At 45.1% G+C, this 26,395-nt stretch overlaps 1 protein-coding gene across 11 annotated transcripts in view; it reads left to right on the top strand.

Moving 5' to 3' along the window:
* The window catches only part of SRCIN1 (SRC kinase signaling inhibitor 1), a 262,355-nt gene that overhangs the window by 26,996 nt on the left and 208,964 nt on the right, over positions 1-26,395 (top strand). For 9 of the 11 annotated variants that reach the window (XM_053362016.1, XM_053362015.1, XM_053362007.1 and 6 more), the window contains exon 2: positions 17,272-17,334. The exons of the other annotated variants lie outside the window; for them this stretch is intronic. In XM_053362016.1, coding sequence (XP_053217991.1) covers positions 17,272-17,334 — 63 coding nt within the window. The remainder of the gene's footprint in view (positions 1-17,271; positions 17,335-26,395) is intronic. 11 annotated transcript variants of the gene reach the window in all.

The following is a 26,395-nucleotide window of genomic DNA, read 5'->3' as shown; positions in this document are numbered from 1 at the left end:
TCTTGGTTGAATTCGAGTGCTCAAATTTGTTTTGTGTGCAAGCTTTTGAGTGACACAGAATTCTCCAGGCGCAGGAATTCAAAGCAAAACCCCAGAAGCATTTGTTTAAAAATGGCATTCATCTCTGGGATGGTGTTGCCTGAGAACGAACGAAGCAGAGTTTTCTCTAGGACACCAGGAGAGTTGGGTTGTTTAAACAGACTATGAATCAGTTAATACGTTATCAAGCTGCAGGCAGAGAGTTCTGATTTTCCTGAGGGAGGATTAAGATTCCCTTCACTCAGAAAACTTCTGCATCAGGAAGAAAGTTAGGCTCCACCCTTTTCTTGATGTGCTAGTTTTCTATGTGCAGAGTTATCCACACACAAAACCACCGCTGGAGAACATTCAAATATGCAAAACTAAAAAACATGCCTGAAGTGATACACAATCCAGGAAAAGCTGTACCACCTGATTCTGCTGAATGTACAAGTTGGCTCTATTTGTGATAAATATGCTTTAATAAAACCTTAAGGAGGCAGTTCCTCCCCACCCCAGTGACAACTGAACATGCTTAGAGGCCGCAGACTGATAAATGCCTTGGGGCACTGTCGATAGAACTGATGGACAGAACATCCTGAAAACAGACTTGGCTGGCTGACACTCCACACAGCAATTCTTTTAAATAAACTTTATTTAAACACTAAAACCAGTAATTACTGGAGCAGAATACCAAAGTATGTTTCACATCATACATAGGGCATTCAACAAAAGGGTCCCGTTTCTTTTTCAAGCTCCGCTTGTTGGCTATATTAATAATCCCGTATGACAAAACTAGTGATTCCATGGCTATTGCTACTAACTAATTCTACTAGTAATCTTCCCTGGCAACTTAATTTATGTATTTCAGATATTTGGATATTGCTTAAAATTCAGAATTATTTCTAAGACGTGTTTTATAAAAAAAGAAATATCAAGTTTCTTGTTGGCACCTGAAAGTAATGATCCTGCACCCTCCCCCCGACTCTCCCCAGCACAAGTCCATTAATGTTTCTGTACAGGGCTTGGGGCACATTGGGAAACCAGCCAGGAACAAGCAGAGCAGCCGGAGCTCCGTCAAGGTGGGTTGGCTGCATTCCATGCTACAGCATTGCCATATCCTACTGTGCCACTCTCCCGTTCCCTTTCCAACTGGGGCAAAAAGGTGTGCAGTATGCGGAGTTGTAGAAGCTCTCCACTGGCCTGGGCCGTTGTTGTGGTCCAGCATTTGGCCCAAAGGTTCTGCGTGTGGTAGACTCAGAGCACGGATGAGCAGCTGGGTGTGGGTTGGACTGGGATACAGTTCATTCCATGGTAGCAACTGCTCCTGTGCCATGCCTCTGACAACACAGCTGATGCCATCCTCTACTTGGGCCAATCAGGACTCCCAATTGTGCCCCACTAGGCCTTGTTTGATGTGGGTGTGCTCTTGTGCCCCTAATCTGCTCCTCTTCAAATGTAGCTACCATATTTCTTGGAACATTTAAAATACAAGAGGCCACTTTATACCAAGTCTGTCTAGCTCTAGATTGACTGATAGTGTTGCTTCCGGCAGGAGTCATTTCCATGCCAGGAATTGAACCTGGGACCTTATGCATGCAATGCAGATGCTCTGCTAGGAAGCCATGGAACCCTTTTTGGAAAGTGTGGGTTTCCTCCTGCTACCTTAGAAATTTACTCAGAATCATAGAGTTGGAAGGGGCCATGAGGGTCATCTAGTCCAACCCCCTGCAATGCAGGAATATGCAGCTGTCCCACACAGGGATTGAAGCTGCAACCTTGGTGTTATCAGCACCAAACTCCAACCAACTGAGCTATCCGAGGTTGTTTGCCTCCCTGGGGTAAGGACATAAGAAGAGCCCTGCTGGATCAAGCTAAAAGGTTGATGTAATCCAGATTCCTGTTATGACAGTAGCCAGCAAGATGGCTAGGGGAAGCATGCAAGCAGGACAAAAGCTCAGCAACACCCCCCCCCACACACTCTTACTTGCTGTTGAAGTAAGAACAACCAAACCTATTTGGTTCAAGGCAGAGCCTGTGTCTCATGCCTGGGTAGGAAGAGCTTTAAATTCCATTTTCTTTCCCTTTTGGGTGCATGCCATGGATCTTTGGACAAGCTCTCCATTAACATTACGAAAAGGAAGTCGAATTTGAGCTCTGACATCTGTTTTATTTGTGACTTTTGGGTCATGAACAAATGAGTTCTCCCTGGCGCAAATATACTTGAGACATTCTATGATAGTCATTTTTCCAGCACCATTTGGTCTAACCAAGATAAAGGATTCAAGAACGTGATCACTTGCTTGTCTTTGTCCTCTGCTCCAAAGCTCCTCACACTGAGGATGCTCATTTTATCAGTCTTAGACATTTTTAAAAGCATATTCCTTTTTCTATAAGCACTATCTTATATTGTTCGTAAACATTGCAGCCTGATGAGGCGGGCCTCAACTTCCGGTTCTTTTAGATGATTCTCTGCCCCTCTCCTTTTTAGAGCTTCTTCTGGTTTGACAAGCTTTTCAAGATGGTTTCCAGCTCCAGAACAACGCTATTGTCCTTTTGCAGCCATAGTACCACATAAATAATCACAATATGGGCCAAAGCATTGCTTCTTTCCCCCAACATCTGGTATTCGGAGACATAACTGCATCTGATACTGGAAGCAATATATAAATACCCTGACTGGCAGCCATGGATGACTTTATCCTCCGTGAATTCATCTACTCCCCCTTAAAAAAAAAAATTAAAATGTCTAAGCTGGTGGCTGTCACTACATCTTGTGGTCGTGAATTCCATCGATCTGCTGTGCAAAGAAGCACTCTGCTACCATCTAGTGGTGTCTGCTGGGCCAGGTAAAGATGTCCTTCCCCAAGGTCAACAGGTGATGGACTTTGCTGCTTTCGATACCCCCTCAAACCTCAAAATTTGTATACCTTCCAAATGAATGTTTTCCGATACCTGTGCCTCATAAATCCTGTACCTGGTGAATGGGCTGTTGTTGTTCATCTTCCAAAAACAAATGTCCAACCATGAGAATACTCCTCTGCCATCTCCTGTGGCATCCTGTCGTGAAGGCTGCTGTGGTGCAGCCATGGGCTTGCACACATTCCTATGCTAGGTAGGAAGCAAGGGGGGCGGGGCGAGCCTTGTGGCTGGTGTGGGGGCTTGTGCGACAGCTATTGGCGTTGCTTGAACCAGACACGGCTGCAAGACATGCGCTGACACGAGCTGGCCAACTGCCTCTGATGCTCTCCACCACCTGCCACCTGCCGTATGGGAGGCAAGCAGCTCCCCATTGCTGGCTTCTCCCCACTGCTTGCTTTGATCACTTACGGCCTGCCCATCTCAACTCTGCATGCGTACCAGCTATATTCCAGGAGATATTGAGGGGTATGAAAATGATGGCTGCAGATTGTCCCACGGGTTGTCCATGGTCATCTGCAGGATTTCCCCCCAGTTTGGGTGGGGAGTAAAACGCTGAAAAGAGGAGGGGAGCCGGCTAACGTCTCACCAAAAATGAGAAGGATAGTGCTCATACATTTTGCCTTATATCTCATATGCCACAAATGCTAGAAACTTAATAAAAAATTTTAAAAGGTGGGGATGTGGGGATTGTGACTCCTCAGAGGTGGGACAGTAGCCCTGCCCTGTGGACACCCATGGACTGAATCAAGAATAGCAGGTAGATGGGGCAGACTAAGGTCAGAACTCGGGAAATAGAAACAGGCAACAGTGTGAGCATGGGAAGGTGAGGAGAGTTTGGAAGGCAATGGCACCATCAGGCGGGACTTTGGGGCAGAAGTCTCAGACCCAGTTCAGCTGAGTGAATAGGAGGGCCCCCAAATGCACAAGGACTGGCTTGCCATCTAAAGATGGTGGTGGCGGGGGGAGAGACCCATTAAGTACAGGAGGCAGTGGAAGACACAAGTGCCTGGCGTGCTCTGGTCCATGGGGTCACGAAGAGTCGGACACGGCTAAACAACAACAAATAAAATTAGCTAATTGTCCCACTCCCTGAAAATAATTTAGAAGGAACGTTCAATAAAGAGGATGTCTGGAAGTGACCTGAGTTTGATGGGGATTTCTTCCCCAGAAAAAGTCCAGCACAAGCCACATTTCAGAGACAGGAGGAACAGCTTGTTTGCTTAGGCAAGCTTCTAGTGGTGTGCAGCAGCCATGTTTACTTGAGAGCGAAGTCCTGCTGAGTTTAATGGGACTTCTTCCCACGTAAAGGCTTGTCGTTGCAGCCCTGGCCTGGCAACGTGCTGCTGTTTTACTTTGTTCACCTGTATTGTTTTGACTTTGTGCTGCGCTAATGAGTCCATGTTGAGTCGCTTGCCGCTGTGATTTTTTTTTTTTTAATTAAAGAGAGCTAGGCTTACTAAATAATGGAATGAGATGGTGGTCCTTGCTAGCATGGGCTACCCAGTGCTTGGCATGCCCCAGAAGCCTTCGTAATCAAGTTGGGGAGAGCGCTGGGACTGTTTTCTTCCTTGGCTCTGTCTTTGGCACTTGCATCTCTCCCGCTGTTTACTCCTCCTGGCTTCTGGCGCCTTTGGATATCTGTATGCGCCTCCATCCTCCACCCGCACTCATCCATTTGAGGCCTGTCATTGCTGCTGACCCGTTCGGTTAAGAATCCTTTCCTTTCATGCTTCCGGGCTTTGCTTTCCTGACTGCCCCCCCCTTGAAACGAGGGAGGAAAGAAGGGGAAAGAAGAAGAAGAAGAGACGAAAGAGAGGGATGAGTTCATGCCGGCTCATTTGTGTGAGTGTGAAAAGGCCAACGGCAGCACTGGGCTATACCAAAGAGCCCCGACACAGTCATAAAAACAGAGAGCAGGAGAGAGAGAGAGAGAGAGAGAGAGAGAGAGAGAGAGCGCGTGAGCGCTTAGGAGCACAAGAAGTCGCCTTGGCATCGCCTCAGGATTTGAGGGGGAATCTGTCTCATTTTGGAAAAATTAATGATTCCAACATAATTTGAAGAGCATTCATTATATGGCTCATTAAAAAGACATTGCGCAGGCCAAGTGGACTGGTGTCTGCCGGCTCAAAGGCGTCGTTGAGGGCCTTTCCTGAGGTCTGTACTAGGAAGTGTGGCAGAGGGGTAGGAACGGTTGCGGAATTTGTGGACAAGATGTGCCTTTTCCCCTTCCCCTGGGCCCACTAGGGGCCACTTAGCCCTGATGCTCAGCAGAATGAGATGATAAAGGTTTTTTCCCCTCCTGGGTGGTACCAGTTCAGGCTGCAGATAAGGGGCAAAGAGAAGAGCAGCAGTCAGACGAAAGGCAAAGGGATGGCAATTCAAAGTGTTGGTGCTGACCTTTAAAGCCCTAAACAGCCTCAGTCCTGTATACCTAAAGGAGCGTCTCCACCCCCATCGTTCAGCCAGGACACTGAGATCCAGCTCCAAGGGCCTTCTGGCGGTTCCCTCATTGTGAGAAGTGAGGTTACAGGGAACCAGGCTGAGGGCCTTCTTGGTAGTGGCACCTGCCCTGTGGAACGCCCTCCCATAAGATGTCAAGGAAATAAGCAACTATCCTACTTTTAAAGACGTCTGATGGCAGCCCTGTTTAGGGAAGTTTTAATATTTAGTGCTGTATTGTTTTTAATATTCGATTGGGAGCCTCCCAGAGTGGCTGGGGAAACTCGGCCAGATGGGCGGGTTTTAAATAATAATTGATGATGATGATGATGATGATGATGATTATACCTAAGGCAGAATAGCAAATGGCATCCACACCTGCCCCCAAGTCATGGTGTCTACTACCCAACAAAGCTGGGCAAATTATTTGAATATCCATCCTGGTGGTAAAAATACAATGAAAATAAATGTAGTAAATACAAACTTTCTTTCGTTTCATGATATCTCTAAAATTGGCTGCCTTGGGCAGCTTATTTGCTGTGCCTAATGGTAGGGCTGGCCCTGGAGATGGAGAAGGATTCAGATCTGTGTGGCATTCTCCATTACAAGCTCCATTCGACTACATGGGAGCTGTGCAAACCCCATGCAATGGGACTTCCACAGGGCAACTTTCTGTCGACTGCAGCCCATGCCAGTTAAAATGCCAAGTGCCAATTCAGGTTTTTGCCTCAGGGACTGAAACGTATTGGGCCTACCCTGTTTGTGAACATATATCCTCCTGGAGTTGGATTTCCCTGGTTCAATGCAGTTCTCTTACTTCTCCATTGCCATTGCTCTTGCTGTAGGTGCCATTGCAGTGCAGTTGTTATAATAATACACAGATAATACACAGGGGATCATAGATGCCAAGGGACACAATCCCACCCCTCATCAATTTCTAATCCATTTTTGGCATTGCTTTTTGTTTTTGCACATTATTCTCAGGATAAGTCTCTCCACCACAATAAATATCAGATAATATAATGATGAATAGGAGCAAGGTTACCAACTCTTCTTCTTCAGCTACGTATTGCCATTTCTTTCTCCAGATTTTGTTTTTCAGTGGATGTGTGTGCCTCCCCCATGAAGGTCTGCAAGACAGGCTCTCCCCCTGCACCATCACACTGGGCTAATACATACTTCCTTCTGGTGCCACTCCTGCAAAACCAGGGCAAACATGAGCAAAGTGCTGAGAAGGATTTTGCTCTCATTGCTTAAGAAATTGAAATCTTTGGCCGAGTAAAGAGGCATTTTCTGTATAAAAAGAAAAGGAGAGAAAGGCAAAGGCAAAGCAAAAACCCTCCCAATCAAGAAACACAGTCTGAAATCTCAGACGAAGTTTCTGAAATGCAAAAGCCCCAATCCTTGTGCATTTTGAGCAAATTGGATGCAACTTATCCATGCTGGGTAGACGAGTGGCTGATTTATTTATTTAAAACATTTCTTGTGTTTTTGCCTCAACATGAGATGCCCAAGGCAGCTCACGCAACATGATCATCATTAATACAAAATGCAACTTAAGCTACAATCCTGTTCATACATTATATAGGGTGTTATGCATGCTTTCTCTTCAAGCGAATTCATATGACGGGTAGATGAGGTCTCAGCCGCACGGCATTTTGCAGCACACTCAGACACCCTGTAAGCAAAGGAAAGAAAAAAAATTGTTTAAAGGGGTGATTTGGGGCTGGAGATCCTGGGCAAAAGACCCTGAGTTTGGGGTTCATGCTTTACCCTCTAACAACACCCCAGTTCCTTCCTTACCTTATATTTTTAACTAGCTTGCTTTAAAAGTCTTTGATAAAGTGAATGAAATTAGCCACCCCCGCCTTCCTACTTTTGCATTCCCTTTTCTGAATGTTTCCTCCTCCCTTTCTTGCTTTAGTTAGCTCACAGGAATGAGAGAGGGTGTGGGGAGGGATGAAGAAGGGAAATCAACAAAAAGAGCATTTGGGGATTTTTCAACCATTTCTCATCCACTGCACTGCGTGTAAAAAGCTGGTAAAGGACACTCAAGGACGACGCTATTGAGAATCTCTCCCTTCTTCCCTCTTTGCAAAGGAGGAAAAAATCTAACAACCTCCCGGTTGATTCTTGATACTGCCTTGCAGGTCTCCTACCAATTTTCCCTACTGAACCATCGGACCTTAGTTTTAGAAGAGAATATGATGCACCATCTATTTCTTTCAGCTCTCCCTTCCTATATGCATGATCCTCCCTGTTCATTATCACTGTTCTCTGTGCCCTTGAAAAATCTCCAGATTCCACAGCTCTTTTAGGACGCTTCTTCAATATCTTAAAATGCTTTAGGTTTGTAAGGCAGGAGGTGGTGTCTGAACTCAAGACTCCTTGCAAGATTCAACCCCAAGTGAAGCAAGTGCGCAGGTATAATCAGGCATGGACTGCTGGATAGTAGCAATGGTGCTGGATGGGGAACTTAGAGCCATTGTGGTATAGTGGTTAGAGTGTCGGTCTAAGACTGGGGAGACCTGGGTTCAAATCCCCACTCAACCTTGACAGAGGTGTAAGAATGAAGTGAAAGAGGGAACATCATTATGCTGCCCTGAATTCTTTGGAAGAAAGGCAGGATGCAAATATATTTAATAATACACATTTCAAAACATTTTGGGATTGTACCCTCAGAGTGCCACCAGGAAGTTCTCAGGCTGTGGTCAATGTGTGAATCTGGCCACCTGATGTAGAAGGAAGCCCTAGTTCATCACTTGAGGGATGTTGGGAAGAAATCACAGACTGCAGTTACTCAGTGCTGAGTAGAAGGCACACTATATGTGCTCACACATACTGTTATTTTCTGTATATAAAACCTGTTCCCAGACTGTGGCCTGTGGACCACAGGTGGTCCACAAGCTTCATACAGGTGGTCCACGGAATGTCTGCATTAAATATCCACATTGATTTTTAATTGAGTTTCTGTAGTTTCTTTTATTTCTTATCTTGTGTTACAGTTTGAATTACATGGCATTCAAATCGCAACACAGTAAAATAAAATATAAGAAACAAAAGAAGCAATAAAAACACAGTCGCACAGCATCTAGCATCGCACTTGCTTCAACAGGCAGAAAACATGATGAAGCAGTTCACCAATTTTCAAGTGGTCTACGGGAAAAGTGAGTTTTGCAACTGCTGGCATATAACAAGTAGGTGGTGCGATATGAGTTAAAGGAGGATGAGTGGGGCTGCAAGACATCTGCAAAAGAATCCCTCCCACCCCACACTGCTTACACCATTGGCAATCTCAGACCTGAAAACACTGCCCCTCAGTTCCAGGATGTATGCTTGGGCTTGTGGTTATCCAATAGCGAGTGACACACACTCTGTATGTTCAGAGGCACTTCTCTGGTGTTTCATTGTTGTTGAGCTGAGCAATGGGCTCATGTTCCAAGTGGTTTTAATCTGCATACTGTACTTTTTTTAAAAAAAAATGAGATTTAACAGGGCTGAAGCCAACGTGGGCCTGCCTCTCTGTGCTTAGATGCATGGTGATTATTGCAGTTGCTTGGGATAAATGAGACTTTTTATTAAATGTGTGGCATGCAATTATATCTGTATTTTTTAAAAAAAAGGAAAGAAAAGAAAAAGCCAAACAACATTAATCCTAAACTGTGTGTATGTGATTTTCTTCAGAACCATGGCACGCAGGAAGGGGAAATTTAACCCTTCCCTCCCAGACCACAACCCCAGTGAAGATAGCCAGTCCTCCCCTCACCCTATTCTGCAATTAGCCAGGAAGTAGGAAGCTCCCATTGGCTTTCCCCCCTTGTGTCTAACTGCAGGCCAGGTGAGCTGGGTGGTATTGTCGGGATTACGGTTTGGGAAATGGGGGGTTAAACTTCCCCTCCCTGTGCGCTGCAGGATTAGATCAGCAAAGAGAGATGCAGCTTCGTGCTACGTATTTAATGTACCATGTAGTTTGGTTGTTACATGTTTTATGGCTCAGCCTTGGCATATTTTGTGGCTCAAATGGTCCTGGATTTTCAGATTTAGAAATCTAGATTACATGGTGTTTATTTGCTTGGTTTCTAATCCTATTATACAGGACAAAACAGCCATCACTTTGCATTGATAATTTCCTTTTTCCTGCAGCTGCCATTATATACAGTGGTACCTCGGGTTACAAATGCTTCAGGTTACAAACGCTTTGGGTTACAAACTCTGCAAACCCAGAAGTAGTACCTCGGGTTACAAACCAGGAACAGAACGAAAATCACGCTCCGGCAGCGGGAGGCCCCATTTGCGAAAGCGCGCCTCAGGTTAAGAACGGTTTCAGGTTAAGAACAGACCTCCGGAATGAATTAAGTTCGTAACCCAAGGTACCACTGTAGTCCCAACAACCAATAGCATGCATGCTAGGTGGCCTAGTTAGTCAGATCCTTGAAAAGGCAGAGACTTCAATACTTCCTGTTTCCTACTAAACATGCTCACTTGCTGCCTGTACCAGCAAATAGAGTATTGTCCCAAAGACATAGGGGGCAGCGTGTCTCCACTGTCCTCACCCAAAGGGGCCTAGTTCCAATGCAGTCCTGATTTGACACTTCTAGTAATGCAGCTTGCCAGGCATACAGGTAGGATTTGTACCATCGGGAGGAAATGGTTTAGTGATACACCTCGGGCTTCATCATGGCTAAGAACAGCATTCAGTTTGTCCCAGGAGGCATTGTATTCCTTAACTCCATGGCTATGTACATGCTATATCTTTGAAGCATGTTTTCTTCTCAAAGAATTTGGGGCACTGTAGTTTACCCTAGTGCCCTGAATTCACTGATAAAGGAATAAATGTGCTTTGAATGTGCATTAAAAGAATAGTGTGTACACAGCCTTAGTCTTTGTCGTGCTTCTCCCATTCAAGTGGTGACTTTCAAATGGGAGCAGGGACGCTGTGTAGCACTCTTGTCTTCCCCTCTCTCTTGCCTTATCTGTTTGTCTTCAGGGTACTCTTGCTTTGAGCAGCAGGTGCTACTGACCCAGTGTCTTGGGTCCAAGGCGAGTGGCATCCCAGACCTATTTGTCTTTTCCCAAACACTTGAGTTTTTGTGATGCTACTGCTGAATGCACAATACTCTTATGTTTAACAGGGACCAGAAAGCGGTTGCATAGATAAATGCCATGTAAATAATTCATCGTAAATGACAATCATTAAAACAAATGAACAAAGGCATGTTTTGTGAAAGATTATCCTGGCTAATTTTTGTTTTCTCATGGGTGCTCTTTTCGTTACACCGCTGCTGCAGTTTATTTCTTTGCAGTTCACCTTGCTTGGAACAATTTTCTCTCATCCTTCTCCAGATTCAACATAGTCGCTCTTACTGTTTTTCAATCTATTTTCTTCTCTCTCTCTCTCTCTCTCTCTCTCTCTCTCTCTCTCTCTCTCTGTCTCAGAATGTCATAGCAAGGGAAGATTAAGCATTAGTTGGAGAAACCTAGTGAGTTGGATGGTGATACTTAAAAATTGCTTCTCTTGGGGGTGTGGTGTTCAGCAGGTCCAAAGTGTACATATGAAGAGCCCTGCTGGTTCAGACCAACAGCCTATCTAGTTTAGTATCCTGCTTCCCATAATAGCCAAGCAGATGCCAACAGGATGCCCTCAAACAGGCCATGAAGTTCTCCGGTGAGTGGTATTCCCAGGCGTGTTATGACCTCTGTTTCTGGAGGTAGCATATAGTTTCTTGTGGGTTTTGCTTTTATCTTCTAAACACGTTCTTCCATGATCCTCAACACAGCCACAACCTGAAGTGACCTGTGTTGGCCTGGGGGTGCTACCACCATTTATTCCCTCAAATAACTCGCTTAAAATAAATAAGTGAATCTTGTGTGTTAAAATAAATAAGTAAATCCTGTGTGGCAGTGCATTCTGGTAGTCCCAGATACTATCAATAGTGGAAAAAACCCCAAAAAACTCAACCAACCATAGTTCCGTATCAGGTAGATTGTTGGCCCTGATTTTTTTCTCTCAAGTTTCCTATGACCCAGTGAATGGTCTGGGAAAATACGATGCTGTGATGCTGCTGAAGCTGAGCAGGCTTGGCTAATGGGAGACTTGTGTAAGTCTGTGTAAGAGTGGAAAATAAGTGTCGTTATTTTTTTTAAAATTCTTGGTTTGCTGTGTGGTTTATTTACTCAGGCTGCATTGCGGAGTCCTAATTGCATTTGCCCAGCCTGCTACACCTGAGGTTCACATAAGGATTAGGAAGCCATATCCCTACCACAATGCCTCAAAACATCATACTGAAATAAGGAAACCCTGGTTTGATGGGTGTGGAGAGCAACTGAATCGTCAGGGCTAGGTCTGACCTGGCATGGAAGACTTTACAGAGGGTGAGCAGCCAATCAAGAATTTAGATCTAAGAGATTCTGAAGCCAACAGAGAAGCTCAACGTTGGTCAGGCCTTTCAGATTGGGTGTTTGGTTGAGGTTTTTGGCTGTGAGATGAAGCTGAAGAACTCCAGGCTTTAATTCCACAATGCCCGCCGCCAGCCCCGCAAGACTTCCTTCCCTGGTTCTTTTGTTGTTTGGGTTATTGCATTATGTAGATCACAGTGGCGCTGGTGCTGTACAGAAGCCCAGTCAAGACGGCCTCCACCCTCACTCGCCACCTTTGCAAAACTTGCAAGCTCGTGCGTCAGAAGCCAGAGAATGGCACTTGAGTGGAAGCCAGGGGACAAGAAACGGGACAAAAAGGGTCAAAACAATGACAGGCCTTGATGGATGGAGGACAGTAGAGGCGCCTGTTGCTTTCCTGGAATTGGGCATTGCTCCCTCTCTTGCCAACCCTTGTGGAATGAGACTCTTGTGAAAGCTTAAACGTTTGTGTCATCTCTCCCTCCTCCTCTTCCCACTCTGTCTCTCTCACCCCAGGCCTTGGAGACCTTGAATTAAAAAGCACAATGAGAGAGGAAGGAGAAGAGAAAACAGTCTCATTCCCTGGCAGGACAAAGGATCAAAGAGGCATCTTAGGGTTGCTTTCTCCAGGCGTTTGGCACCAGTTGCTGTCAGCTGCCTTCCAAACCAAAAGGCTCTTTTAAAGCTTTGGGAATCCATTGAGAAGGTGGCGGTAAAGCAAAGGGAGGCTGCAGAAGGAATAGGCCTCTCTCTCTCTCTCTCTCTCTCTCTCTCTCTCTCTCTCTCTCTCTGCTCCTCTAGACGTCCTTTGCTCATGATGATATCAGGCTGGTTACACATGATCCCGCGTTCAGTACTCTTTGTGCCTGCAAAAGTTTGGCGGCGGACATCCTGCTTCATTTCAAATTGGCGCATGTCCCATAGCTTCCTGCTGAAATTCTGTACCTTTTTATGCTGCAAATGTTCCCATGTGTGTGTGTGTGTGTGTGTGTGTGCATGCGTGTGCGTTGCCCTGCTTTTGTTGCGCTGCAGTGCGAAAGAGCCCCTTCCAGACAAGCATAATGCAGTAACATGGGTGAAACATCGCAGAACAACTAATAAAGCAGAATGGTGATGTGTGGATGCATCAGTAGAAATCTACTGCTAATGCACTGTTATTGTGTCAGTGGCGTGTTGCAGGATACACCCACAAAAAACACGCCAACCAGTTTGGATAAGGCTTTTCCCTTCTCTCTCTTTGCATGCCACACTTTGCTAACATCCCATGGTTTTCATGGGCCTAGCGCCTTCCGGGCTGAACATGTGAAAGATCATAGGTTATACCGCTCCTATGAAATGCCACGAGACATCCCTGGAGGTAGTGGAGCCATGAACGCAGAACTTTGGTGCAGAAGGTTCAGAGTTCAGCAGAATGAGCAGGAGGAAACCCAAACGCAGCAAAGCTGGCTTACTACATTTAAAATAAGTGAAATTAGAAATAAGTGAAATAATGATTTCTAATTCCCACGTGAGACCGTAATTTCCTGACTGCACCATTGCCTGGAGGAGGGTAGCCTCTCCATAATGTCCCACACTGTAGATCAAATGTGGGGCTCCCATCAGCCCCAGCAAGCATGGACAGTAGCCAGGGAGGATGGGAACTGAGTTCAGCAACATTTGGAGGGCCAAAGGTTCCCAACACTTATTGTGGATCTTGGAGGGGGGGCAGGTGGGGAATGTGCTTAGCGATGGCTTACTTGTTGCATTGATTTCAGCAGAATCAAAGCGCAACTAACTTAGTCTGGATTTGACACATCAGCACTGGCTCTCTTGACTGTATTTTTATTATGGCTCAAGTGTGGAAGGTGAGGCTTTCAAGGTCAAGGGGATCAGCATAAAGCTGCCTTTTTTATTGCAGTAGGTTTCCGGATATGTCAGCGGTTCTGACATTTGCACAGCTGCAGCTCAAGAATCTTTAATACATAACAGATGAGATTGGATACATCCTGGATTGAAATGCCACTTAGGAGATGCATGTAACTAGAAATGTAAAATTTCTGTGAATTTTGAAACCTTGCGGTGTGGTTTTGCGTGGAGTTTGTCAGTGAGAGTGCCAGACACAGACCTTTTGAAGGAAATGTACTCAGTAATTAACTTTCTAATCAAAACTAATCTTATTTTACTACTTTAACACCATAAAATGCATCATTTATAACCTATCATGTAAAATTTTGCTGTTTGGATTTTTTAAAAAAAAATTACAGGAAACCCCCCCCCCCCAATTTTTTATTTCTTTCTTTTGCGGGATCTGTAGCACCACCTAAGATAATAAGCTCCAGGATGAGTTTATGACTACTAGTAGGTATTGTTCAGTAGCATCTTCAGTAACTGAAGTTGGAAAGGAATGGTCTTCCTGGTCATAAAGGCTGATGACCCCGTTGAGGGTGTGAGTGTTTTCTTCCTGTGGAGCATTCCTCAAGGCTAATTATTATTATTATTATTATTATTATTATTATTATTATTATTAATTACTTTTACCCCTCCCATCTGGCCGGGCCTCCCCAGCCGCTCTGGATGGCTTCCAACAGGATATTAAAAACACAATAAAGCACCAAACATTAAAAACTTCCCTAAACAGGGCTGCCTTCAGATGTCTTCTAAAAGACAGATAGTTGTTTAGACAAACTTGCCCTGTGACAACCTGCCCACAATTTTATATATATATATATATATATATATAAAACATATATTACATATTTACATATTTTGTCTTGTTTTGCACTGAAAATTTTATGTACTGCAGTCACATCTCTATCTAGCCTAAGATTACAGTAGACATGACTTTGCAACCAGCAGTGCTAGAAACTTGCCCTTTATTCTTTAAGGGAAACTGAGCTATTTCAGAAAGCGTAATTCTGCAACCAATACCACATTCTTCCCTTTTCCTGCTCTCCGAAGGAGTTATGGCATACGCTCCAGATTCCAGATTGCTGGACTCACTTGTGGGAGGTTTGGTGAGACTCTGTTGCCTTTCACTCTCTTTTAACTTCATATAATCCTGTGAAATGATGACCTTCCTAGGTGGTAGGAAGATCAGGCTCAAGGGAACCATTTACCTTCCATAGCATGTTGTAGACTGGTTCAGCCAAAGACCTATGTCATATGCGGACAGCATCCTTAGCATCTCAGCTGGTCAAAATGGACTTAGGGGCTGGTTCCTCGTTTCAAAGATACAGCCCACTGAGGCAGCCCTTCTGATGGTTTGTGGAGTCTTCCAGTGCTTGGAAGTTGGATCAGATTCCAGGCTTTTCCTTCCGGAGGGAAGGAAGTGCAGGAGCTGTAGGATTAAATAGTGGCTTGCTGATAGTGAAGATGCCAACTGCTCTCTGGTGGTCTGCAGGCTCTAATGCAGCCTGACTATGCATGAAAACGCCCTTGGGCCTCTTTGCCACTTTGGGTAAGGTTGTGTGTGCAGGTATGTGCCTCTTTGTGGATGAGGGCAACTCTGTGCTTGTGGTGTTTCATCTGCGCTCGGTTAAGTTTCCTGTGGCTCATTTGCGCACAATACTGTTGGTGGAAATGGCCTCGGGGGGTCAGTGGAATTAAGTGTGTGCATGCTGTTCTCAAGGGTCATGGGTGTTGGGGGTTTCCCGTTTGTATGGGAAATGACATGGGGAGTTGGAGAAGGTCGCAGGTGTGTTTTCTGTTCTCACTGTTATTGCATACGGTTAATTCTGTTCAAAGCATTATGTGTTCCAATATATCCCCGTGCCCCATATTTTGTGACAAGAAAAGCAGGATTCTGCAACCTGTTCTCTATGTTTCTTTTAATGACTGATTTTATTAATTTAATGAGACTCTTTATACCTTTCCTTCCTGCTGTATAGCACACATTTTCCTACTGTACAATTTGTCCTTCTGCAGCCTCCCCCCTCTTTTCCCCTATTTATTCCACTACTGTTGCTGGTCATGGGAAAAGGCAGAGAGCATGAGATCTTCTGCAGATACCATTCTGACACCTGAGATTTCTCCAGCTGCTGCCCATGTATTTTCAAAAAATTTATAATCACGAGGGCTAGAAAATCATTTTATAAAAATAAAATAAAGCTAGACTAGGATGCTTGGAAAGCTAAATTCTGCATCTAAGCTCACGTTCTATGTCTTCTATATTTCCTTGTGGAACTGCGTTGCCCACTTGTTCTCAAATGTATTGTGGAGTCATGAGGACTAGACACTTGTTTGTGGGTGTTTAAATGAAAGATTCTCAGGATGCTTAACTGCAGGACAATGAGTTGCGAATTTACTTAATTCAACCTTTAATCCAAGGCTCTTTTGCTCACTTACACCTCCCCTGTTGTGGCCAAAAGGATTCCAGTTTTGCCAGCTTCTCTGCTATCTATTTTATTTATTTTGTTCCCATCTTTTCTCCAAGGAGCTCAAGGTGGTGTGCATTGTTCTTCTTTTCTGCATTTAATCCTAAAAACAACCCTGTGAGGTGGGTTAGACCGAGAGGCAGTGATAAGCCAAGGTCACTCGGTGCGTTTCATAGCTGAGCGGGGATTTGAACTCTGGTCATCTTGGTCCTAATTCAACACCCATACCACTACAGCAGCTTGGGGGTGAAGGCAGGAGAATGGGCTGCTGAAAGAAAGAGGCAAGGGATACAGCAGCTATAATTCCACACGCACCACTTCAAGGTGGGGGTATCAAGAATCAGGCTTCCATCCATTGGTGTGATGATCCACCTAACTTGCCAACTTCAGCTGCATCTTTGACAATTTCTGAAATGAATGTTGTAGCAGTGGGGGGGTCCAGGAAGCTGCCAGTTCACACATTGTGTGAGTGGATGGTGCTTTAGAGTGGGGAGGTGCCCTAGTGCAATGTGCAAGCTGACTCAGATGCTTCCTGAGTCAACGCCATATGCTTCCTCCTATTTTCCCCCTCTCCACGTGACATCTGATGTTGGCATTCTCCATGAATTCCCAATTTTCCAGGCACCGCCTTTCTGAGGCTGAAGCATTGTGTGGCTGGGGGAGGGGAAACGTCTTGCTTTCCACGAGGAGCCCCCTACCTGCCACTCAGGTGTTTGGAAGAGAGGGTGGGGTGCATGGCACCTGCTCCAGCCTGGTAAGTGTGTGAACCTGGTAAGTGTACGAACCAAGCCTGCGTGGGTTTTGTTTTCGTTTCCTGTGGTTGTTGCAGGTGGCAGGCAATCGATCTCTAGCCTGGTGAGTGAAGTCCCAAGACTGCAACTTGGGGCAATGCAATAAACAAAACAAAAATAATGACGGCCTCCTCTCTCGTTTCCCATCTTTCATTGTGTTTGTGTTTTAAGTTTTTAAACAAAAAAATCTTTCCTGATGTTGTTTTGTTTAAAAAACGAACAAACCCCACACCACTGTTTCCCCCAATATATTTGCCTCCAGCACCCACCGTTCATCCTCCCCCACCCACTGCCCCCAATCCCTTTCTGAATTTGTTTGTTCCTGAATTTCCTCCTTTCCTGTCCTTAACCAGGCGTCGGGCGAATTGCAGGAGGGAAGAAACCTGGACTCTGTTCCCTTTGTTTAAAGTCACCAGGTTAGTATCCGGGGTGGTTGTATTAACTGGTGGGATCCTCTCCCTTCCATCCATCACCGTTTTAACTGTTCCTCCGAAACCACACCACCAACCCACCCAGTCACCATTCTTCCATTGCAACCACCTCATGTAGCACTTGGACCCCTTTCCTTATTTTGCGCGCATATATATGCTTTTTAAAGTGTGATTGGAATCTTAGTCACCATGATGCCTTTCAGGCTTGGGAGGAAACCTCTGTTGCTTGTTTTGTGGATTTTTGCTAAGGCGAACAGTGAATCGTTTGTCAGTGCCTGCTGATTTAGAAAGGGTCACTAAAGCCTCACTTCCATGCTGTTCCTGCCCAGTGAGGGATCAGGACTGTTGTCACCTGATGATGAGCAAGCTGATGTTGGTCTCTGCTCCTGCTGTCTATGCTGCTCAGGCATCGACAAACCTGTCAATTTCAGTTTCTGCCAGTTTCGTGTGCCCTTCTACCAGTCTTAAATTCAGTTTGCCCCTTTGTGATTGTAAAAAAAAAAGTAAAGTGGGGGAAACGTATGGATGAAAAGCTGTATGCATTTTCACAATACATGTATTTCGTCTTACAATTTTGCCTAGTGTGAGTATTTTTTGCAAGCAGTTTCCCCCAAGCAGAATGTAGTTTTTGCATGTTACTTTCACAGGCGTACGCATTTTTTGTACATGTTCTTTGGCTGGACAACTTTCATTGCAAAATCCAGAGAAGTGAGACAGAGAGTTGTGTTTCGATTTGTGTATTGGTTTTGGAAGTGCCAATTCAGGAAGTTTGCATTAAACGGCAAACGGAGCAAATTTGTTTCCCCACCCCTGTCTATGCTCTGTTGACCTCCTTGGCTTGGTTTGTCCCTGCTTACAGCAGTCCTTACAGTGACTAGTGTTTTGCTGGCAGTCTTTTCTCTAGCTTTGTGGGGCGGCTTGGGGCTTGGGCAAGGCGCCATCATCTCATTGCTATAGTATAGCCCTTTCGCTGGCCCTACACATTGGGCCCACTCCACAACTCCTTTTTTCCTTGCTCTCGTCACTGCTCACCGTTTCCTTATTGCTGTGCCAAACTCCAGTGGTGGAGCCCGTAATCCCAGAATTGTAGAGTTGGAAGGGATGCTGTGGATCATCTAGTCCAACCTCCTGTAATGCAGGAATATCCAGCCGTCCCAGGGATTGAACCTGCGACCTTGGTGTTAACAGCACCACGCTCTAACCAATGGAGCTATATCTGGGCATTCTTCATTTTGGAGAGTGCAAGTGAACAGGTTTGTGCAGTGGCCTGGCTGAAGCTTATATCCCTAACTGCGGACTCTAACGGCCTTTATGCTGAAGGGGTTCCATTTTTAGCCTGATGACTGTGGCTTTATTGTAAGCGATGGCTTTAAAAACCAAACAAGCCCAACACTAATAAAAATATAATAATAGGAATGCAAAATGCACTCTAGCCTTCGCAGCAGCAAACCCTGCTGCGTCTGTCACAATAATAGATTTTATTTCCATGGCAAGCGCTGGCTTTGAATGTTCTGGGTGAGCTGCATTTTGAAGTGAGACAGCTGCCAAGAAATGCTTAAGCCTATTTAAATTAGCAGAGAACAGCGGGGTATGTGTGTGCGGAGAGAAAAGAGTGTAAAAAAGGAAACATATCAAGAGAGAGTAGAAACTTGTACTGCCATTATTTATTTATCATTTATGTCAGCCTTGCTAATAGGCCCCGGAAAGTTACTAGCTGCAAAAATTTGTTTACTAATCCTGCTGCCTCACACATACCTATGACGTTCAGTGCAATGCTGTGCCTTGGAACTAAGGGCCTAATGACATCTTATACCAGGGGTAGAGAATCTATGGCCTGTCATATATGGTTTGGACTCCAACTCCCATCAGCCTTAGGTAGCATTGTTTTAAAATGGATTTATTTATTTATTTATAAACCATACTTTCATTGGGACCTGAAGCAAAGTATGGCAATGAAAACACTGAACAGGTTAGTAAGAGTTGATTGGCAAAGGATATCAACGTTTGAAAGGTGTCTCTGAATACTGTTTTTAGAAGATGTCTACAGATGAGGAGGGATATAGATCCTGCCAAATTTCTACTGGCAAGGGCAGGACCTGCCACATTAAGACTCAGACTGAACTTCAGGGGCATGTGGAACACCAAAAGTGTCCCTGTCAGGAGACCTCAGTGGTTGAGGGGCGCAAAAAAGGGAATCAGGTGGTTCAGTTGGCTAATGGGAGTTGTAGTCCAGCAATATCTGAAGGGCCACAGGTTCTCCAAAGCTATCTTATATTAAGTACAAGAGCCTGCTTAAAGCTGCTGCTTTAATGGCGAGGGAAAAGCAACCCCATGAGATATGCAGCTGCCCTTTCCCAGACAAAAACCCTCTTTGTTGCTAGATGCCCCTGAAGTATCTGGGAGCAAATAGTTGTTGCGAGCTGCGGGCAGCCATTTTAGTCCATACTGTATTCACTGTATATTCGTGCAGCTTTAGACTGTAATCCGAACCGGCTTTACACTGAAATAAATGGCACTTACATCTGAGAAAGCATGCATAGGATCAGTGCCAGATTTACCGTACGTATAAGCTAAACAAGCTACAGCATAGGGCCCCATTCTCTTGGGGGCCCGCAAAAAATGTAAAGGGAAAAAACCCCTGGATGTACATTTCCAAAATATAATATAAAAAACAAATAAAATAAAACCTACATTGTCAGTGTTTTGTGTTGTGTAGGCTCCTATGATGTAAATAATGGGCCCCGCCTGCTAGCTTGCTCCCTAAAATATCACATATTTGCAAATGGCTTTAGATACCTATGAGGTCCATAAATTACCATATAGCATATATTCAACACAAAAACAGCGACAATTTGTTGTTGACAAAGGACAGCTGGACATATAAAGGGCCCCATTACCTTCAGTAGCTTAGGGCCTCATCAGACCTAAATCCAGCCCTGCATAGGATGCACCACAGGGGCTAGTTCTTTCCTAGTTAACCAAGGTCCTCCTTCCTCCTCTCATTTTTCCTCACTGTGGTGGCCAGAGGTTGTTGTTGTTGAGTCGTTTAGTCATGTCCGACTCTTCGTGACCCCATGGACCAGAGCACGCCAGGCACTTCTGTCTTCCACTGCCTCCTGCAGTTTGGTCATCCTCATGCTGGTAGCTTCAAGAACACTATCCAACCATCTTGTCCTCTGTCGTCCCCTTCTCCTTGTGCCCTCCATCTTTCCCAACATCAGGGTCTTTTCCAGGGAGTCATCTCTTCTCATTAGGAGTCATTGGTTATAGGCCATCTGGAATTTGAGCCATGGGGTTATGCAGGGGAAGCAGGGCTATTATTTTGTTAGGGAGAGCAGCCTGTGTGGCAAAAGGGTTGATCCTCCAACGCTGTAAAAATGAGATGGTGGTGACATTCTCCCAATATACATTCAAAACATTCTTATGTCACAGTGTCCTCCAAAAAATCCTGGGAGCTATAGTTTGATACGGGTGCTGAGAGTTGTCAGGAGACCGCCCCAGAGCTACAGTTCCTAGCACCATTAACAACCAACAGTTCCCTGAATCCTTTGGGTGAAGCCATGATTGTTAAAGTGGTATAAGAGTGCTTAAATGTATGCTGTGGATTAACATAGATGTTAAGAGACTGAGCTGTGAATCGGGAAGCTGTGAATCTTGCCTCTGCCATGGACTTACTAGGTAACCTTAAAGCAAGCCACCCTCTCTCTCAGCCCTATCTCCAAATATGGGGGATCATGTCACTTGTCTGATCTTACAGGGTTAATGCAAGAATTATAACAAGGTAATTGATAGGAAGGATTTGGAACGCTTTTAAATTGCTATATAAATGATAAGTATTGTTTATATATAGACCAATTCATTTTGGACTTGACAGCATGAGGTTTGCTAATATAAAAGGCGAAACAAGGTTGAGGAATTCAAAAAGGTCTGGTTGTGCGGTCTCGACCTTCACGTGTAACATGCTATTATAATACATTTTATTTTGGTACTGCTTGGGAGGAGGGAAGGGTGAATTATTTATGTTAAAGGGGGATAGTTAATGTATGATGAAACTTTACATTTCTTGTTGGTTTGATTTGGGTATCTGGAAGATATTATCCAGTGAATTATAAATGGGGGGGGGGACCTGGGTTACAATAGAACACTCCCAATTGGCAAAGTGCTTTGGAATGTTTTTGCACTTTTGTGTAATGCCAACAACCCCATAAGGTAGGTGAGTCTTATTCCCATTCTGCAGATGGGAAACCGAAACTGAATCCCACTTCTGGATGCAGCCCCGCTTTGCAGCAGCTATTTGCAGAAGCCTCTTTCTGCGTAGCGCAGGGGAGGGGAACCTGTGACCAGTTGGACATTGTTGGATTGCGGCTCCCCATATCCTTGCAGCTGATGGGAATTGGCACCCAACAACATCTGGCTGGTCAAGAGGTCCACACTTCTGATGAGGGATTGCATTTGCTAGATTGTGATCAGTGAGCCCATGGCAGAACTGGGAATTTGGCAAAGGACCACACTCAAATCTGTCCACTAGCCCATGGACTTTATATTGGCCAAAGATCTGGATTTTGTCCCAAGTGGCCCCTCAGCTTTGTTGCACCAGGGTCTAGGGCCTCAGGTCCTGTTTCAGCATTTTATTAAGTCCTTCTCTCAGCTCTACCTACCCCTGTTGGGATAAGATTATTGTTGAAGTTTCTAAATTGGCTCACAGCTAATTGCAACCATTCTCACCCATAACAATAAAACCAGTCAACAAAAGCAATAAAAAAAGATTAACACACAACAACATCTGTGTGCGAGGTTGTGGTGCTGGGGAGGGCTTTAGGGAACACCACAACAGAAGCTGTTGCATACTACAGTGGTACCTTGGGTTACAGACGCTTCAGGTTACAGACTCAGCTAATCCAGAAATAGTACCTCGGGTTAAGAACTTTGCTTCAGGATGAGAACAGAAATTGCACGGCGGCAGCAGGAGGCTCCATTAGCTAAAGTGGTACCTCAGGTTAAGAACAGTTTCAGGTTAAGAACAGACCTCCAGAACGAATTAAGTTCTTAACTTGCACCCCTGTATTTTGCATACATATAAGCTTGTATTGATTTGTCACAAGTTGCCCTTAATATATTTCATGACTACTTGAACCTCCTCAGGTGTGTGTGTCTGTGTCTGTGTGACATGCACACCTCTTCCAAGCAAGGATAACATCTCATGCGTCAGATGACATCTACCGTAGTCCACAAAAGCTTATGCCATAATAAAACAATTAGTTTTTAAGGTGCCACAAGATGTTTTGTTTTTGCAGTTATGGGCCAATATAACCCCTCCTTCCCTACAGACCCTCAAAGATGTTAAGATCAGCAGAGAGGGTTTTGTTGGTGGTTCTGTCACCAGCAAAAGCTCAGTAGTGGTAGCAGTGGCCCGGGAGGGGGCATTCTCTCAGGCACCTCTTAGGTTGTGGAATTCCGTTCCCACAGAGGTCCATCTGGTGCCTTCATTATACAGTCGTACCTTGGAAGTCGAATGGAATTCATTCCGGATGTCCGTTTGACTTCCAAAATGTTTGGAAACCAAGGCACAGCTTCTGATTGGCTGTAGGAAGCTCCTGCAGCCAACCAGAAGCTGTGGAAGCCCTGTCGGACGTTCGGGTTCCGAATAATATTCACAAACTGGAACACTCACTTCCGGGTTTGCGGCGTTCGGGTTCAAACGTCCAAGTTCCAAAGTGTTCGGGATCCAAGGTACGACTGTATAGTTTCTGTCATACGATAAAGACTCACCTCTTTAACCTGGCCTTTGACACTTGAGATACATGTTTTTGGGGTAGGGGGAACACCTCCCCATTCCTGTGACTTGTTTAAATCGTTTTTCAACATTGAATTTTAAATTGATGTAACCCGCCCTGGACCTGATGTTGAGGGGCAGGATTAAATTATCCTCAACATCCTCATCATTATCATTATTTAACAACAACAACACCACTCTATAATTTAGGCCCATTTTGGATCAAGCAGAACCTTAGACAATTTGGAGCTGAATTATGGCTGTATCTGACTCGTAAAAGCCAGTGTTTCAGCACCATTCGCCATTTCAGAGTTTTGTTAGTTTCCAAAATGATTTATTGATTTAGTCAGCAAAGAGCTGCTTCACACACCCATGTGTATGACTCGGTGACAAATCACACAAGGCCTTGAAGTGGAACGTATCAAATGCCCGCACTGAAAAGTGTTGCAAGGAACTGTGTTGGCTGTTTTCATACATATAAGTCACTTAAGGTTTGTAGTCATTTAGTGGCAAATCTGCCTGTGTGAAAATGCTTATCGAATTGTGGAAAGGTTGCATATTCCTGGAAAGGGCAAAAAGAGAAAAACCCTCCTTTGCCTTTCCAAAATCCTATGACCCTACCCTGTTTGTATGATAAAAGCATTCTTCTGTATTCATACGTTGCCCAGGCCCTGTGGAAGCATGTCTGTTGTGGGAATGTCACAGGTTCCCCATCCTTCAAGCCTGCAATATGTATATTGGTGCTTAGAAACTGCAAATCTCTCCCCAGCCAGTTGAGAGTGACTTGGAGTGCTGTCTGAGAAGCGGGTGCAGTGGTTGTCACCAGCATGTGCTGAAAAAACACATGCAACAGCTCCACCAATGGCCAGGAACAAAACATGCCTCTGGTTCCTGTTGCCTTGCTGTACCCCTACCAGCAACACCTTTGACCGAGCATTGGGAATGACCTGTTGGTTTTACAGAGGCTGCAGTGCAGAAGGGAACCCTTTTCACTGATCGCCCTAGAACTTCTGGTCATCCGGTGATGCTGGTTTGAGACAAGTTCAGTGTGGACCAAGGGAATTACTCCTTCAAGTGATGCATGATTAACCCACAGAATTAATTGCTACAAGTTGTAATGATGGCCAGAGGCATAGACAGCTGCGAACCTCCCATCCTACCTGACTTGGGAACTTTCCTCATCCGCACACCCCCTCGCTCCGCTCTTGAGGATGTTGCTCACGTTTTGCTCGGTGTACCCTTTTTGAGGAATGAGTTGAGTAATTGGCTGGAAATGAATGAAAGCCGCCAACAGCTGATTGCCCCTTATTAACAGTGCTGTAAAATTCCAAGGAGGAAAGCTGCATTGGCAGATATTGGAGACTGGCAGAGGCACAGATGCAGGCACAAGCTTCCTACTGCAAGATCTCCCTCTATTTGTTTTTCAGGCTTGTTTTGTTTTATCATGTGGGTTCAGTCCACCAGTGTTGTGAAGATACTCTATATTTTTCAATATTTGACTGTAAATCAGTGCCAGATCTACAGATTTTTCCATGGGGGCTAAAGCCTGCACTAGCACTCCACTCTCCTGCAGGTTTGTGTTCTTCACCTCCATTTCTGGAGCCAAGGAGCCCTGCCCAGCCTCTCTGGATTTCAGAAGGGGAAATGAGAGGCATTCTGGGTTGCCAACCCACCAAGCCCCGTTCCCTCTCCTTACACGCTGGGCTCATTCACCACGAAAAGCTTGAACCCTGCGGCTCCCAGAATCAGGCCTCTGCACATTCAAGGCTACGGAGAAATGACTAGCCCGCAACCCACGTATTAGACTCTCCCAATGCTCAGATCTGGGCTTTGAGTGGCAGGAGAGACACCTCACTGTCCTGGCTCCAATGCACCAGGGGTTTTGCCTATGCACTGGCACCGCTTTGCTTCGCGTCCTTGCAGAAATGGCTCTTCTGTCCTGGCCAGCCTCTGGACTTCGCCGGCTGGCTCCATCAATGAGTTCCCAGGTAGCAAGCTGTGGCTGTTGCAGGTTCAAGTCTGCCCTCACCACCTAGCACAAACATCACACACAGGAGCAGTGCTTGGAGAGCGGAGCAGCAGTGGGACATGAAGGGCAAGTCATGCTTTTTCAGTCATAGGTTAATCAAACAGCAGATTATTTGGGTGGACCTTTTCCCAAGAAATAGGCAAGTTAGCTGAGATCTGTGCAGATGGAGGTTGGGGGAATGAGGTTTGGCCTTCCAGGCTGCTTAGGGATTCTTTTTCAACCTTCCCCACTTAGCACCTCCTTAGAGAGGCCAGGCCATCAGGGCTCCCACTTGCAGCGTAATTGCCCTCCCACAGCAGGAAGCACAGAGAGGAATAATTCACAGCCTCAACGGCTTTTTAATAACTCTGTGCTTCAAGTCAATTTCCATTTTGCCTTTTAATTAAAATTACCATTTTCCCTAACAACAAGAAGCAAAAAAACAAAACAACCCAGGGGAAAAAACAACAAAAAATTCCAGCAAATGCTCCTCTCTCTTATTTCTGATCTTGTCTCAGTCCTTGCGTTCTAGCATTCTAGAAATAAATTTCTCCCTGTACAAAGATGTTGTGTGCTCCCAACCCCCTTTTTTTGGCCTATGTGGATCCCCACCCCCAAGACATGCATTCAACTTTTTCAATCTGATTCCAGGGTAATTTCAAAGTCCCCTAAATGGCTTGGGGCCAGATTACCCAAATAATCATAGTCACCCACTTAGAATAATAGAATTGTAAAGTTGGAAGGGACCATGAGGGTCATTTAGTCCAACCCCCTGCAACGCAGGAATCTTTTACCCAATGTGGGACTTGAACCCACAACCCTAAGATTAAGATTCCCATAGACTTACCCAACCACAGATACCGTCTTCTGAAGACTTTCTCTGGGTGTACCCTCCAAAGTAGGATTTGCAGGTGGCTGCTGGAGAGAGGGCCTTCTCAGTAGTGGCACCCCAGTTGTGGAATGACCTCCCCAGAGTGGCTTAACTGGCGCCTGTATGTTATTGTCTTTTTGGAAATAGGCAAAGGCTTTATTACAAAATTTCCTAGGCTTCTTCATTCTGTGTGCCCTCCACACACTTAGAATCTGCATTCCAGGGTTCCCGTGCAGAGTCATATTGAATTTATCCAGGGTGCTCCACGGCTTGTGTAGAACAAACCTCTCCCAGGTCTCTTTAAAATATTTAATTTATTTACAAATATACAAGTAGAGCAGATGCAAAGGTGATTGTAAGAGCCCTAGTAGATCAGACCCAAGGCCTACCTAGT

This window comes from Podarcis raffonei, chromosome 13 (assembly GCF_027172205.1).
Source record: "Podarcis raffonei isolate rPodRaf1 chromosome 13, rPodRaf1.pri, whole genome shotgun sequence".
NCBI lineage: Eukaryota > Metazoa > Chordata > Lepidosauria > Squamata > Lacertidae > Podarcis > Podarcis raffonei.
Note: the sequence above shows the minus strand (reverse complement) of the source record. Positions and strands in the feature narration are given on the sequence as shown.